General features: G+C 28.6%; 1 protein-coding gene across 3 annotated transcripts in view; it reads right to left on the reverse strand.

Moving 5' to 3' along the window:
• Positions 1-8,014: 8,014 nt before the first annotated feature.
• Positions 8,015-18,686, reverse strand: part of LOC129975271 (ubiquitin carboxyl-terminal hydrolase 24-like) — a 95,388-nt gene continuing 84,716 nt past the window's right edge. For all 3 annotated transcript variants that reach the window (XM_056088405.1, XM_056088457.1, XM_056088349.1), the window contains 3 exons: positions 12,880-12,958; positions 12,599-12,767; positions 8,015-10,942 (listed from right to left, as the gene is read on the reverse strand). In XM_056088405.1, coding sequence (XP_055944380.1) covers positions 10,748-10,942; positions 12,599-12,767; positions 12,880-12,958 — 443 coding nt within the window. In that variant the 3' untranslated portion in view covers positions 8,015-10,747. The remainder of the gene's footprint in view (positions 10,943-12,598; positions 12,768-12,879; positions 12,959-18,686) is intronic.

Genomic DNA, 18,686 nt, shown 5'->3' on the forward strand with positions numbered 1-18,686 from the left:
GTCAGAAAAATTAAACTCAAAATTTTGACGAATCTCCACGGTTCAAACCTGTGAGTTCGAAAACAACATTTTTGGCTTTATATCAAATTGTCTCTCCGTCCGCCGTAATGTAAGTCGCTTTGCGAATTGATAATTCAAAAATACTTTGAATTAGTCGAATGAAATGTGCTATATGATTGTTAAACCAAATTTGTATATTTCTATCAAATTTTGAATAAAATCCACTCAGAGGAAATATGTGAGAGTGTCTGAATATAGCACAATAATTACAAAACAAAGAGAATTCGATGTATTAAATTTAACATCTGAAGTGTAGATAATTATCAAATTTGGAACCAAATCCGTCGAGGGTTTGTTCGTTTGTCTGCCTGTCCCTTCACAAACACGTACAAAAAATAATTCAAAAACACAATTACTTAAATATAAGAAATTTGACACGTGGTTTTGTGAATACTGTTCTGAATCAAATTTTGGTTTCAATCGATTGGGAAACCACGTCTTAAACACAAATTCAAATCAGATTTGAGAATAAGAAGCTTCTGGTATAGTGGCCAGTTTTGTTCTCATTTCTCTGATAAGTTCAATATTATGATGTTGCTATTAGGTTCATCACCGGTGATGGATCGTACCTACGTATAAGCGCAACAATTTTCACTAGGCACAGTTACCACTGCTAACAAGGGTAGCATAAAACCATGTAATAATATTTGCATAAAAAAAATGGTAAAAATTATTTTACATCTTAACTCTATCGATATTGATAGGACCCAAATGGTCAGTCTCAGGTGGGCGCCTGAGATGCCTAGATATTCATGCGAAATTCCTCCTCTTTTCGTTAAGTATGATTAATTAAATGAGAAACGCTCGTATTTCGTTCATTGAATAGACTTTTACATTCGTTAATATGTTTAATTTTCTAAGAATTCTCAAAAGGCATCGGTGGATATATTTTCTTAATAATAGTCAGCAGCTAGCAGGGTTCTTTTAAACTTAACAACCACCGTAGCAACATGGGCTTTCATAGCAATTTTTGAATTAGAAAGGCAATTCCCATCTCTGTAGAAGTTCGGCATTCCAACATTCTAAGGTATCTGACCTCGAATGATCTTAGGAATAAGAGGGTTAGTAATTAAATTTGTGTGAACATTTTTATGTATATATTTTAGCTCAGTAAATCATAATTACGAAAGTTTACAGCTTTGGTAGAATTGTAATTAGAAGATACAAAAAATAAAATAGAAGGCATTCTTCTCCAAAAATAAGGAAACAGCCTATTTTTTGACGTACATGTGGAAAATATGGAACAAAAAAAAATAGTGACGTGGCTCGTGGGTGGAGGTGAAGAGGATACAACCACTTCCATTTAGGTTTTTCTTTTCATTTGACATTTTGGACGTCAGTCGGTAATATTTGAAAAGAAAATCGAAAATGATATATAGAATATATCATTCTGATTACCTCTTACTAAGGCAAGATAGTATATACCTTCACAGTGCTAGTCTTTACAACTAATATCTCGAGAAACAAAATTTAGAAATAACGGACATGGTTATTCAATTCCTATAATTCAATCCTATCACGTACCTCCGAAACTACATAGAAAAAAAAATTGATTGCTCAAACTGGAAGGGAATTTTCTTGAACAGTTCCAGAATTCTCATCCTAGAATATAATATAAATGTATATATAGAAAGGTGTTGCTGAGAATGAATTTCAATTAGAGGAAAAAATATCCCTTATTGAATGAAATTTCTTCAGATTTTTCTTCTGTAATTTTTTAGTTTCATTGTTCCTTTCAATTCCGAAGTTGTACTCTTAAAGGATGCATTTCGTGTAACAATTGAAATCTCCTCTTTATTCTGCACGTCTTGATTTTGCCTTGTCTTTTCTGGCGAAGATGTAAATGGATGAGTATCGACTATTGCAAATCTAATGGATAGACGAGGCTCATTTTCAAGTAGATGATGTTGTAACCACACAGAAGTGTCACATATAGGATTCCATGTATCTGCATACCGTGCAACAACGTTCCCCCATATCCCACGGTATGGTATGAATTCATTGTGGGTTTCTTTATTGTTCAGAGTGAACGGATTCGTTAGATGTACAGCCATCAGTGACCGATACAGAAGAGGAGGATCATGCTGTCTAAGGCAAAAAGCCTGTTTTGTCACCACAGTGTTAATGCAAGACTAAAACTGCTCAAACGTCAAGACATGTAAAGAATGGGATTCAATCTCACTTTCCTGATGAACATGCCATCTTGTGTTCTTTCCTACTTTCTTGGGCAACACGATTATCAAATATAAACTCTTGCGACTTCTGTCTGTGGTATTTTCTCAAACACTGAGTTTATCAAGGATGTGTAACTAATGAAGTTGACTTGAAAGCCAGCACCGTTAGAAATGCCTCCTTCATTCTGAAATACTGATGTGGCCGTTGATTCCCATACGCTACGGTATTGTGTAAATTCACGGTGAATTTCATTACTGGTCACGATGAACGTGTGTCGTTCTACAGCCACCAGTGACAGATACAGAAAGAGAAGGATCGTGTTGTCTCGGCATAAGGCAAAAATGCTATTTGGCCACCACAGTATTAATGCAGTATTAACTGTTCATACGTCAAGACGTAAAGAATGTGATTAGCCAGCATCATTTGAAATGTCTCCTTCATTCCTACTGAAATGTTGTTTGCAAATATTGATTCTCTATAAGCCACGGCATAGTGTGTATTCAAGATGAATTTCATTGTTGGTCACAGTGAACGGATTCGTTAGATCTGCAGCCAGCAGTGACGACATAACGAAAAGATGCATGTTGTCTCGGCGCAAAGCAAAAAGGCTATTTGATCACCATAAATATATATAACGAATGAAGTGGACTTGAAGGCCAGTATCCTTCGAAATATCTCCTTCATTCCTAGTAAAATATTGTTTGCGGCTGTTGATACTGCGGTGGTACGCTTTCAATATGTTGTTGGCAGACACGGTATTCCCCTAGAGCACATAGGTGTGTAAATAAATAAAATATTCTATTATTCTTTTTATAAAACTGTTCTCTTTCTTTTTATTTCGTACAAAACGTCATCTGTTGGCAAAATTACAAATTATTTTTCCGACGTACTCTCGGTCCCATGGTCTAAAAAACAAACATACGAAATTTCATTCGGATCCTTGCTTTAGTAATGGAGCAATGAATCTCTGAGTATTGTCAGTTTAATTTTATCAATCTTACATTTACTTGTTTTCAAGTTCGATCCAAAACACGAGTGGTTCCTTAAATTTTGAAGTTGAATGTATTTAGCCAGAAATATTTAATCTGTATGGTTATTTAAATAATATTCTAAAATTTCCCATCCGCCATTTTTTTTTCATTGATTTCTGTTCTTTTTTCTTCAAGTCTTTACAAATAGTTTATAATAATACAGAAGTAAGTATAATTCTTTGTAAGACAAAAATCAACAAATAAAAATCAGTTACACTGATCAACAAATCTCGACACTTTATTTACTTCAAAAAGACTTTACAAATTTGAAAATTTCCAAAGATAACCTGTTTTTTTCTTTTTTTAATTTTTTTTTAATTTATGCTAGAGCATCATATTTTATCATTGAGTCTATACTTTTCCAAAATTTGAAAGAAATAGTTTTAAATCTAATTTTAAAATAAATTTATGAACTTAATAATATTTTGAAAAACAGCATAATTACAACAGAAAGTTTTTCCTTGCTGTTGTAAAAAAAATATTTTGTTCATAATCCAAATACATATTCATAACATTTATGCATTTAAAATAATAAAGAAAATCAATGAACCAATCGCCAGCTCCAATCATTTCTCAGATTTCGCTAATTTCTGTTTCATATTATCCTTAGATGCGCCATTAAAGGTTACCTGCCTTCTGCCACTCTACTTTTTCGAAAGAAACCAAAACAAAAAAACACCACTATATTTTCACTATAGTGAAATTCTGCGACTGAGTCTCTAACCTCAAGTAGTGTACTAATTTATACAATTTTTGTTACACGTAGAAACTTACGACCCATAGATATGTCATGGGTCGTATAAACAATATATTTCATGGCTGAATTGAAACTGAAGAGATAGAGAGTGAGAGAGAGAGAGAGAGAGAAAGTGTGTGTGCGTGTGTGCGTGTGCGTGCGTGCGTGTGTGTGTGCGTGTGTGAAGAAATTATGAAGATTAGAGAAGAAAATTATTTTTCCATTCAGTATAAGGCTTGCCTTTTTTTTTTAATAAAAACTTTGACATTTTCTTGTTTTTACAATTAAGAATTAACTTCAAAATCAAGCAGCGAAGAAAATTTTTTAGAATGTGTCCTTCTTTAAACACTGCTGCTCTTTCCTCTAATGTAATTCTTAATTGTAAGAATTACAGACATAGACAGAAATTTAGAAAAATGCGTAGTACACTGAATAGAATAATATAAGATTTTTAAAATAGTATGTACCTATGAAAATGTGAGGTTTAAAAACATTTTGATAAGAGAGATATTCAGACACAGTTACACAAATGATATAATTCGAATTTTTGAGATTATCAAACCTGCCGAATCAAATGGTCGTCAAAGGCGGCTAGATTTCTATAAGGAAAGCCCACGAAAGAATTTACCAGCCGATTTTCAAGAGTTTCATTTCATAAGAAAACATAAGTCCCCTAATTCTGTTATGAAGAATCTTCTGCTTTCCACCACTGTTTATTTTCAGGAGAAATCGAAAGAATTAAGTTTCACTGTATGTTCCTTATTGGAAAAATTCGTCACAGGATTTGCAGCTCTAACCCCAAACAAAAAATCTTTCATATGAATGCTCATGACCTTTCGATACTTCAGCAATAGTCGTCTACACGTTTCCTTGCATTTTGAGAGATATTGCAAAATAAAACTTTGATAAAACTCAGAACCTCAATAACTGGACCAATTTAGGCAATTTTCTTTCCCAACTTGACAATTTCATCTTTTTACTTTCTTATATACATAGAATAGAAAAAGTACAGTAACTGTCAAAAAATTCTAACTCGAGATTTTGACCAATCTCCACGTTTGAATTCGAAAAATACACTTTTGGAAAATGTTCATCAGTCCGTCTATGACACTCAACTCAAGATAACTGAAAAACGTGTTGAGCTATACAATTGAAATTTGGTACCACACCACATTTGCAGATTTTTTTTATTTATTTTTTTCTTAATTTCGAGTAAAATCTGTTCTGAGGAAATCTATTTGTCCGTCTGTTCGTATATAGTTAACACCATAACTATAAAACGAAGAGAACTAGATAGATAAGATTCGGTATACAGATTTAACATCTACAGTATAGGTACCTATCAAAGTTTGAAACAAAATCAACAACGGGATGACTGTATGTATGTTTATAAATATGTTAACGCAATAATTAAAAACAAATGACTTTAAAATATCAAATGAAATATGGGATTTTGTGAACACAAATGCAGTTTTGTGTCAAATCTTTGTTTCAATCGATTGAGAAAAATGTGTCTAAAGAACAAATTCGATTTTCTGATGCTATTAACCGTACGTCAGGATTTAATCGCCAAAACACTCGCCAAGGAGGATACGATAGATTCAATAAAAACGCTAAATCAATGGCAAAAGTTAATATTTCGTAACAATAGTACGCCAATGTCATACAAGGCTTTCTCTGGTATGACAAGTTAATTAGAGACTATGCGAGAAAGTTTTGGAGAAACCACACCCGTTGATTGATGTTTAGGTGAGAATATTCAATTATAACTCTGTTAATCTAATTTAAAATAATATTATTCCTTTTATTTTCGTAATAAAATTTTCGTTCAGATAAGATGCAGTTACTCGAGTTTGAGTTGCATGACAAAATTAATCTCATCAATACTAACCATTCTAGTGGCCATATTAATGCTCTTAATATAGTCATTTCGAACAATTTTATTGATAAACATCTTATAAAAAATAAAAGAAAATGCTATTTTAAATTATGATTACATAAAAGCTGATACAGCATTTTAATTAGTTGGCTATATTTATAAACTGGCGAAATTAATTAGCGAAATCGAATCAATTGTTGATGTTGTGGTCACTGTCTAAATTTCCTTTTGTAATAAACGACGAAAACGACCGCAGAAGGGACAGGCAATCCTTGATGGAGTGTTAATTGCTGAAATCGGTATATTAGATATTTTTAAATGGTTTTGACTAAAGAACGCGGTCAGGGATTTTTAACACAGAAATGTATAACGAAGTCGTAATTCTAAGATCTTTCGTGAAAATGAATAGCAGTAATGTGCAGGAGTTAAATGGTGAAGTATATAATTAACTTTTTTTTATGAAAGATTGGCGAAATCAGCACAGTGCTTGTTGGTGGTGGTGGACTGGCACTTTGATTATGCCGATTATTTTAAATATAAAGACCATCCATATATTTTTTTAAATAAATGGTCCCTGAAAGCATCAAGTATAAAAAAGTTTATGAAGACTGATGATTGACATTTTTTGAGACTTTGATCAATCTCAACAAATCTTGATAAAAAAATATTCATTTTATATGAGAATACAAAGTTCCACCTCATTCCTAGGGAAATATTTCCCATTATATTAAATTCTTATGTTTTTTTCTGTAATGTGATTTTATATCTAATAAAATAGTTAAATAAAAATGTATCAATATCACGTTATAAACAATCGCTTTGGTGTAAAAATCTAGTTTTTTTAAGACAGAAAGAAAAGAAAAGAAAATTGATAATTTTATTTATTTAATTATGACATTTTATAAAAGCAATTAATGATCCAATCTATTTTAACACTCTTCGCTTTATAAAAATTTTGAAAATATTAAATTTTGAAAATATTAATACCTTAAGCAAAAATATAACGCCAAATTAATTTCGATAAAATGCAAAATGTCATTTAAACCATTACAAAAATACCTTTCTGCTGAAATTTTCAATCAATAATACAAAACTTAGAAAATGTCACTTCAATGAGGAAAAAGATGAATCTACTCTTGTACATTATTTCATTATAACTACGGAACACACCATAGTACAAAAATGTTTCACTATCATTAAATTTTAAACAAATTAACTTTTGAATGGCATAAATTTCATTTCTCTAATTTAATCAATTTTTTAAATTAATTAAATAATTTATAACAAAGGCATCTTTTTATTAAGCTTATATTTAATATAAAATAATGTAGTGTTTAAATATTGCTTTTATTATTATTATTGTAGAAAATAACTTTAATGATTTATCAATATTTCAATCTCAAGTGATGAATTTTTTGAGGGGGGGGGGCAAAGACCAATTTCTTACAATCACTTCACAATGTTAGGGATCATTTTTTTTCCCCTTAAAGTCTTCTAAAACAAGTATTGAAAATTTTATACATATATTTTTTAAAAAAAAATAGTGTTACAAAAGTAAACATACAACTGCATAATTTATTTAAGAAAAGAGTTCACAAAACAGGAATAAAAAGCAGAATACATCACAAGCAGAAAATTAATAATCAGAACACATCAGAAACATAGAAGTGTAGAAAGAAAAAAAGGGTGAAAGAGACAGCAGTTTTTGCTTTTTCAAATTATATCAAACACAGAACTCACAGTGCTTTTGACACAGTGCTGAAAAATATACCTTTGAAATGTTTTACACAGTTACATTTGATATAAAACTTTTGCTCATTCATGTTTCTTCTTATTTATTTTAAACAAGTAGATAAAATTTTAATTTTTAACTTCTGATAGTAGTACAATAAATTAGGTATAAATAAAACACAGAAATCAAAAGCATATGTAAGCAAAGTGTATGTAAAACTACTTTAAAGAAATCTAGAAATTAAAAAAAGAATGAAATTCTTGTGTTTGTAAAATTGTATAATAAATCAAAAATGATCAACTTAATTAAAAAACGAATATTTAATTTCAACTTTTATTCAAAGTTATATTTAAAATAGCACTCTTGTATGACAAACATTTTATTTGGCAACAGGTACACACAATTATAAAAATTTTACAATAATCAACTTATAACAGATTTCTATAATAATAGAAATATTCTTTCAACTTTTTTTTTTAAACCAAGTCATGTAGTAAAGTGTATTTTAAGTCAAAATTGCAAATGGAAGAGAATGCATTACAAAAATCTGTAGTTTAAATGAAGTTAAAATAATAATGATAATTTCTATACGTTGAACATTGTTAATTTAAAAATTATAATATATAATTCTTTAAGTTCTATAAGAAAATAAACTTAAATTTTGAAAAAGAGAAATCTCATTAATTATAATTTTAACTTTACTTCCTTTCAAAAAATGCTATGTATACATAGGTCCATGAAAAATAAATAATAATGACTCTTAAAAATATAAACTCAAAAATATGTAAAATTATTATTTAAAGACAAAACTTTCAATTGTACAAACATTTGCAATATTTTTACAAAGATTCAAGATATCGTATATGAAAAGAATACATGTTGCTATGTCATTTGAGTGAATTTTTGAAACAACAACTGCAATCTACAATTTATATACTTCAGAAAACAGATTTCCATAAATAATTTTTTTTCCCTCCAATACCATATTTTTTTTTTTTTTTTTTTTTTTTTTGAAAAATCAGCAGAAGAATAATTTTTTTAACAATGTGTAAAAATGCAGATTCATGCACCTTGAGCAAAATACTATATAAATTATAGCAATGTAACATCAAAATCAGAAAAATCAAAATCAATAAACTACACCAATGTATTGCAATTATAACTGGTTTACTCTGACATGCTTAATCTCAATCTAATCTACATACATTGTATCTTTTATTAGTTTTGGTTCAGAAAATTTTTAATTTTAATTTATTTTTATAATGATTATTTTATTGATTGATAGATGCTTAATCTCAAGTATCATCCCTAAAATTACGGATGAAATCAACAAGATAGTAACTTCATTTAGAAAAAGAAGAGATTTGTACAATTTATTATCAATTTTAAATTCACCCAAATGAATTAAAACAAGTAAGATTTCATAACTACATAATTCTTAAAAATAGGGTTAAGTACAAAAAAGTTCTATGTTGTAAAGTTTAGATTATTGCTACAAATCACAATGAGAAACAAAATATGAAAAACACTGACAAACACATAAACTTCAAGAAGCTCATTACTCATAAACATTTATATAATAGTTCTAATGTGTAATAAAGAGGTTCATGCAAACATCAACGTGAAATAACCAGTAAGTGAGATGTCACAGCAATGTGTAAAATCAAAAATGACATCGAGAATGCATGTGTTAGCAGGTAATTTATAAGCTGCAAAAATACAAAATGTGCATTTAAAAATGGAAAAAAAAAAAAGGAAAACAGCAGCATATATTTAAAAACATAAAATTGTAGCTGCTAGACTAATCAACATTACAAGCAGTGCAATTGATAATATTACAAATGATAAGTATTGAACACAAAATTTTTAAAATTTTGATAACTTGTTATTAAAAAGAAGCACCCAAGCACACACACACTCTAGAAATAAATCCTTTGTTCACATTAAAACTCATGTGACTGAGTTTACACATTCTGATAAAGATTCAAAAAGAATTTTACTCTCCAGATTGAATTGACTTCTCAAATTAAGTTCTCCTTTTGTTTTCCTTCCTCTTATTTTTCTTTTTAGAAATTATAATACACTGAGAATGAATGAATATTTAAACTTTTAAATTAAAAAAATCATTAAATTTTAAAGTAGTCTCTGAAACTGTATTCTAAAAGAAGCCATAATATTTATTTTTAATTATTATATTAATTATTAACAATATAATTAAAAATATAATAATTATTTCAATAATTAAATTTAATAATAAGCTTTATTTCCAAAATTAATATCTTTCTTTTACAAATTATATTTCTAAATAATATAATTTACCTATATAAAAAAATTAATAGATAAAGGTAGCATTATAGTTAGCAAGAAGAATAAACCGAAAATTTTCAAAAATTCTTTATATATTTAGAAATATTATAACTTTGTTATTGCTTAGAATTAAAAACAATAAAACCATCTGTAAAATGAAATCATTTCAGATACTATATTTGACTATTTACATTCAAAATTTAATTTCTGTACATAACCATGACCAACAATAAAAATTGAATAAAGTCAAAATTTAATTATCTACATAACAACTTTGTTTTTTATTCAAAATACAAAAAACAAATGATTAATAAAAATAATACAAGAAGTTGAGCTTTATACATATATATTACAAAGCAAATAAGACTTGCTAAGTATACTGGCACTTTATATTTATTATAGCTTTTACTTTACAGCAACATTATCGAAATACACAACAGTAAGTTGAGATTTATAAGTTGTTCTTTTAAGATCACTGGGTTGAATTTAACAAGAACTAATATTATTTATTATGTACATATGTATATTTTTACGATTTTATATATGTAACTAATAAAAATACAAAAGTAAAGAAAAATATTACAAACATAGGAAAACAAAATTTTAGAATCGTTCTCTCTTTAATTATACTATATAAAATGAATTAATTGAGAATAACACTAAAACCCACTATCAGAAGGAGTTATGTATCTATCAACAATAGCAATTTTTTTTCTTTTAATTTTCACAGGAAAATAATGCTTTGCATTAAGTCTGCTTCATATACAAATATTGTTGACTTTGGCATGAAAAGGCACAGAAATCATCACCACTTTCAATGGAAGGAATCACTTCATGGTTCTAAAATTTTTTTTAGCGATGCTTTCTTGACTTATATTTATTATATATTCAGTAGAACTTTTCTCTGTTTTTTCTCCTTCTTCACTTTCTTCAGTTTTTTCATCAACATCCATATCAACGTCCTCTGGTCCATCAGGGGATTCTAGACCGTCTAGTAAAGCTGTAGCTTCAGCAAGAGTGTCCTAAAAATAATTAAAAAAACATAAATAAAAAAATGGCAAAACAATCTTAAATACTTAAATTCTATTTTTATATGAAATAAAAAAAAAGAACATGACATAGTGAAATTTATAAGTAATATTTAAAGGAAAAAATAAAATATGGTATTTATAATATAATTTCATAAACATTTTGCAAATTTTCTTGAAAGTTTTATGCTTTATATTTTGTTTAAAAAAATAATTAAACAACTCTTAAATACATTTACATTAGAAAATTAAATGTGAAATATTGATTAGCAACTAGAAAAAAAAATACATTTAAAATTATTCTTTATAAATTTTTAATTAAACATGTTCATAAAAATAATTTTAATATGCATTTATAACTGCTAATTTTAAACAATTTGGTAAAATCAAGTTCGTGAAAACTTTCTTGTCCAATGTATCTCCATGTACACAACTGCATATGGAGTCAGGGCTTCTAATTTTAAGAAGTACTGCAATGATATGAATGTAAGAATGCTTTAAAATCTTTCCACTGGTTTTTAAAAAGGTATAATAGGTTTAATGCTTCTAATTCTTTTTAAACATAAAATCTGACAATTTGAAGCAAAATTCCAACAGTTTCTTATATCATTTTTTTAAAAAAAATCCTTTCCCATTACTTCTATGGCAAATTTTGTAGTTTCAGGCTTGACAATCTTTTCCTCAGTATTAAAATATAATTACAAATTTATTTTTATGTCAGTTTCAAATACTATTTCAATTTTGGCAACTGGTATAATTGAAAGACTAACAATTAACAACAAAACACCAAACAGATAGATAAAAATCATATTTTTGCATTTCTTTCAAATAGTAATCTGAAAAGTTATACCATGCATTTTGTATCTCTGCCTTTTTCTGTCACAAAGATTTTTACAAACATTTTTCCCTAATACTAATCACATTCTAGATTTTTACATCATATATGAAGAGATATTTTCTATATCATAGATATGATTAAAAGATAATGTATTAAAACATTTATCTCTTAAATTAATCAAAACATTATCAATAAAGAAGTCAAACTAAATTATTCCTAATTTATATCAGATAGATTAATCTTCCATTAATATAAAATAAATTATATGAATATGCATTATTCTTAAGAAAAGAAGCAGACAGAAGGTGGGAGGAAACTATCAAAACTACATTCATAATTTCCAAACAAAAGTTTATTTTATTTTTTAATAAAATCATATCAGAAGGGGGGGGGAGAGACTTATGTACTTCATTTATAGTTCATTTCCATTTCCTAAAAAATATGTAACTTAAAAATGCCAATATCGAATATATACCATACCAATTATTGAAGTAAACAAATGGAAAATGAGTAATAAAAAATTAACATATTAATGGAATTTCCCAAATAAGACTTTCTGAATCTAAGACAAGCAGCACAACATAAAATTTAGAGAAGCTTAGAATTGTCTCTATTAAATTTAATACCATTCATTACTGTCATTTGATTTATAAATTAAAGATTGGTTTAAAACTACAAATATTCAGAATGAAAAAGAAGCATTATGTAACTATTCTCACCCTAAAAGGCAAATATTTTACCAATATTTATTAATGATAAAATAGAATTATACATATTATATCAAATAAATAATTATTCTTCAAAGCACTAACCTGTGCACTGACTGTTCTCTGAAATGTTTTTGTATTAGAATCTTCATTTGAAACTGAGACATTTGAAGGGGTCCAATAGTTGTGTTCAGACATCATTTTCTTAAGCCAGTTAACTGCCCACTGCCATTTATTTGGTGTTTGTAGTAAATAATCTTTTACTAAAAGACATCTAGAAAAGAAATTAAATCACATAAAATAAAAATCATCAAATAAATTAGCAAATTAACTTTTCACACTTCATAAAAAAGACTGATATGAATATAAAATTATGTTTAACTCACTTTATGGAAAGACTGACAAGGAATTTTACTCCTTGATAGGAGCGACGGCTATCATTTGTTTCATTAGCACGGATGATGGCTGCAAAGGATTATTAGTATAAGTAAAAATAAACTAAAGAAAACAAACTTTTTCAAATTTCCCCAAAATACAACAATGAAATTAAAAAGTTCATTAGAAATCTATAAAAGTAGGTATATTTTCATATAAATTTTAATTAAAAATAGAAATTTCATTCACAAAAAAAAAAAGAGCTTAGTTTTTTAAGTACCTTTGAACCATAAAATCAAAAAGTGTATAGCAAAAAAAAAAAAAACTCTGGCATACATATTAAAATCAAATTAAAAAAGAAAATATGAAGAAAATAAAAAAAATTCAAGAGTAACTTTTTATCATAGACAAAATTATTTTACAAATATTTTAATAAGATTTAAATCTCTAATTCAAAACACTGCAAGATAGTAACGTTTTGCACCTTAAACTTTCTTTTCTTTTTTATTATTAAAAACTTACTCTTAATTATAAAACACAAAAAAAATGAATTTAATACCAATGCAGTGCACATGAGACTAAAATATGTTTTAAGATGATTTTTTTAATTAGTAAAATTCAAGAAAAATAGTGCTGAAATTAAAGTAATATCACTGAAAAATTATTATTATTATTATTATTTTTAATTTCAAAGTGGATTTGGTGTTATGATATACTCCAAACTTACAGAGAAAAAAGTAATTAATTATTTTTTTTTTAATTTTAAAGTGCTATAAAAATGATTTTAGAGGGATGTTTATGTGTTGGCGCCAATAAGTCAGTAGAAAGCACAGCCTACTAATTTTGTAGCGCCATCAAGTGGCCAAATGATATAACCCGTTAGTGTGTGTTCCTCTGAGTGTTGAAAATAAAGCATGAGTTACTACAGTCCAAGATTTTGTGTTTGATTTCTATGTGATTGTGTTTTTTAAAAAATGAGATATCATGGGCCAAAACATGGTCCAGTTCGCTGGAGACAACTATGCATCTATTGAATAGTGATTCATTATTTGAAATGCGTGTGATTTATTAGTGGTGATATCGTCGATGACGAACTCGGTGCGAAAATACTAACAATAAGAATGAGAACTCGGTTGTGGATAACTGATCTAGAGTGACAGCAGTCTCAGCAAACAGGTAGGGACAATATTATATAATTAATTTCCCGAGATTAAGTTAATTTTGTTTTTGATGAGTTATAATTAATTTCCCGAGACGAAATTAATTTTGTTTTAATGAGCTTAGAATAAAATTGTTTGTGATAATATTATTGAATTATTTTGAATACTATGTTTAAAATGACGGGTTTAGCAAAATTAAAGAAAGATTAATTAAAACACTCTGCGGAGGAGATAGGTTTGGTTGCAGCTGGAAGCATGAAAAAAAGTGAAAGCATTTAATTGAGGTAAGCGACGTGTTCTAAAATGACAACGAAATTGTTAAAGATGCTGTAGATCGAGTAATAGGAAATAGAAACCAAAAATCCGATCAGGATAATGAAATGGAACTAGAACTTCTCAGATTAAAAAGAACTAAAATAATATTACAATTAGCACAATTAAGGGCTAATGAAAATGGTACTCAGACTTCCGTTAATCAAGGGTGCAAAACCGAACCAGAAAAGTCACTGGATAGCTTATTAAAATCTGTGAGAATATTGTGTATTAAACCACCGAATAAAAAGCTCAGGATTGGGGCTACTTTTTTACTTCATTAGAGAAAGCATTTAGTACTAAAAAGGTACAGGAGAAGTTTAAAGCAGAGATTTTATTAAATTTGTTAGGGGAAAGAGCATCTAATATCCTAACTTATATTGCCGAGAAATATTTAAATAATTATGACGAAGTTAAATCAATTGTATTAAGAGAATTCGAATCAATAAAGCAAGCGGTTTTAGAGGATTTTAGAAATGCTTCTAGAGATAATGAAAGTCATATACAATTCGCGTCACACGTAATGACGAGCTTTGAATATTATTTAAAATTAAGATGGGTAACAGATTTTCGAGACCCTAAAACAATTGATGAATGACTTTGGATACATTATTCCAAACGCTAGACAAAGAAAGAGCAACTCATATCAATATTAGACAAAACCAAAAGTGGTTTGCACTTCTTGAATTAGGAAATGAATGCGATCTGTATTTTGCTTCCAAAGGCAAAATCAAAAATGAGACGAAAAAAGGACAAAAAAATTTACAACAAATTTAAACCGGCATCAAAAGTATTTTTCAATGAAATGAAAAATAAAAATTATAATTTATGTCGAAAGAGAGAAAATCATCCGCTATATGCTATTTAAGAGACTTTCGATTCTTGAAGACGTTGAGGTAGAAAAAAATTTAAACGAATGCTCTAAATGTTTATCGCCCAACTGCAGCGTAAAAAATGAAAATATAAAAATGCAGCGTTAAAAAACATAGGAATCGTTTCTCTGGCTTACTCAATAAGTTAATAAGCTCACAATAAATTATTCACTTTCCGAAAGAAGCAAAAAATGTTTCGTCTTCGGATATAGAAACCGCTGAAATCATAAATAATTCCCAATCGGGGGGGGGGGGGTTCGGATCAAAGTTCTGTTTTCCCAATGAGTGGAGTATGCATTTCGTTTGCAATTAATCTAATCGAAAATAAAAATGTAGCTTTGTCTATCGTAAAATGTTTAATAAAGTAAGTTGCTCGCATATGTCAGAATTGTATGCAGAGGCTACAATTCAAAACTGAAAAAATAAATCGATGTATTTCCTGCATTAATAATGCCCCGCCGGTAATTAATCCCAGAATTACAATAACTGTGGCTAATAAAAATAAGAATTCCAAAAGAAATATTTCTGTGTTATTGGTATCAAAAATAATGGATTTAATACCAAATAAGATGATGGATACTCGTGTACAGATTCCAGATTCAATTGACCTTGTTTATCATAATTTTTAATATTCCGGGGAAAATAGATATTTTAATTGATGCTGAATACTTTTATGACATAATAAAGACGGGAAAAATAAATACTAAAAATGAGAATCTGAAATTACAGGATTCTGTATTTCGGTACGTTGTAGGAGGTAGCGTTTCGAGTTCAGATAAATTGGATTCTAATTATTGCGGTTTAATATGTGAGGCAGATAAATTAAATTCAAACCTAAGGTTGAAGAAATTCAAATCTAAGAAGAATTCAAACCTAAGGTTGAAGAAATAAGTACCGAATTACTTAAAGGTAAAGAGAATGCTATTTGCGAGGAACATAATGTGCGGACATATAGAACGGATGAGACATGAAAATATAGTATGGCAATGCCATTTAAAGAGCACTGATCATGTCTACAGAATTCAAGGGATATTGCTCTAAAACGACTAGAATCGCCGTGGACTCTCCTATCTAGAGACCAAAAATATCTAAAATTGTATTGAGTGTATTGATTGAAAATTGTATTGTAACTTTGTGGATGAGTATTAAGAGTTAGGGCACTTGAGTGAGACACAAGAATAATGCTTTTGAACCTGAAGTAACATATTATATGCCTCATCATGACATCTATAAGCCTCCAAAAAGCACAATTAAACTACATACCATGTTTAATGCGTCCACTTTGACTACTAGTGGGAAAATCGCTTAACTCAATTTAGTATAATGGTGGAGTGATTCAAGATGATCTATTTACCTTATTAGTTAGATTCAGAAAGTATAAATTTGCATTTACTGCAGATAATCGTCAAGTGTATCTTATGATTAGGGATTGCAATACCGGGATACCGAATACCGGTATTTTGAGCCATTTGTACAATTTTGTAATACCGGTATTCAGAAGTTTAAATACCGGTTTTTCGGTATTTACTAGAAATATTTAAAATTGTCACCACTATATGTTCAGGGATCGCGAACATAGCAAAATAGTATATGTTTTTGTTTTTATGTCTCCCTAACGGGCGAAATTAATTAGCTAATTAATGGTTTAATTAATTGCTTAAATCTAAATTAGGAAAACATGGATTGTATATTATGACTGATATTGTATCCATAATGACTGATGGAACAACAGTTATGAAAAAAGTTGGAAAGTTGATTGCTGCAAATCAGCAATTGTGCTATGCTCATGGAATTCAGTTAGGAGTAATAGATATATTATACCAGAAAAATAAAGAACAGAAGAATCCAAATACTGTGGATATAGAAACTTCGGATTCCAACTTTGAAGAGAGTAAGAGTGTGAGTGAAATTGACAATGAAGATAATGACAATGTAGTTGTTAAAGAAGATATTGCTAATGAGGATGAAATATTAACCCATAAAGAATTGCTTCCTTTAATTTATAAAGTTAGAAAAATTATTAAGACATTTAAACGTCTCCCTATAAAAAATAACATATTACTAAAATATATACTAACTGAAAATAAAACAGAATATTTGTTAATATTAGATTCTAAAACACGTTGGAACAGTTTATCCTAATGATGGAATGATTTTTGAAAGTGAGAAATCCAATTCAAAAAGCAATAATCGACTTAAACCGGCAAATTAATTTTTCAGATAGTGAATTTGACTTAATATCCAGAACTGTATCAGCTTTACTTCCAACAAAACTGGCTGTTGAGGCATTATGTCCCAGAAATTTTAATTTATTAACAGCTAATGCAACAATAAATTTCATATTGCAGTCGCTGAAAGAACAGTACGCATCACTATCTGAAGAACTATATATTGCATTGAAAAATCGCGCAGAAGAAAGGCATACCGAAATAGAAAATGTCTTACAGTATTAACATAATTATAATGCTTTTAAATATGAAAATGAAAAAGTAGAAATGAGACTAACCAATTCAAATCTGTTCAAGTTTATAGAAAATTTTCTTAAAATTTTTTACCAACAAACCTATCTACATTCAGAAGAATTCGGTACAATTATCGCAGATTATGATGACATTAATGTCGATTGTGAAAGGAATTGTCTCTTAAACAAAAATTAGAATTAGCGATAAATAAAAAAAATTCAACAAACCAAAATACAATACAGAAATCAGCTATATCCAAAACTATCCAAAGAGAAATCGATTTATTTGTTAATGAGTAATTTAGAGGTAAATTCTTGGAAAAAGTATATCGCGCATTGCTAACAGTACCACCAACTAGCGTTGATGCCGAAAGAGTGTTTTCGACAGCTGGTAATTTTTGCACAAAATTACGTTCCAGGCTTTATGACAGTACAATTGATGCATTATGTTTTTCTAAGATCACTTTTCAAAAATTTGTAATAGTACCACAGACTGAATAGTGATATTTACACTTTTTTGTGATTTAAATAAATAAGATGTTCCTTTACTTTTTTGTGATTCTTAATATACTGTTATAATTTATAGGTTACAAATTATTTTTGTGATATTTACACTCTCTATTAAAACTGGCAAATAAAACAAAGAAACAACTGTGTTTTCTTTCTTTTTCTGAATTTTTCTAATACCGGTATTAAAACCGGTATCCCGGTATTAAGATCTAAAAAATACCGAATACCGGTATTGAGATTTTGGTCCGGTATTGCAATCCCTACTTATGATTAATACAGATGAGAGTCAAAGAATTTTATGGAAGGAGGACGCATTAAATGAGTTAATGAATCCATTAAAACGTATAAACTAAATACGGTTAACTATGGAATGGCTAGTGTTCCGTATCTAGCCATGAGAACACTCAAATTTCCATGGACAAGGGATAAAACTTTCCAAGTGCTGCATCAGTCTTATGTCATGATTTTTATATGGACAGCATTGGAAGAAACAAAAACTTTGA

Source organism: Argiope bruennichi, chromosome 1 (assembly GCF_947563725.1).
Source record: "Argiope bruennichi chromosome 1, qqArgBrue1.1, whole genome shotgun sequence".
Classification (NCBI taxonomy): domain Eukaryota; kingdom Metazoa; phylum Arthropoda; class Arachnida; order Araneae; family Araneidae; genus Argiope; species Argiope bruennichi.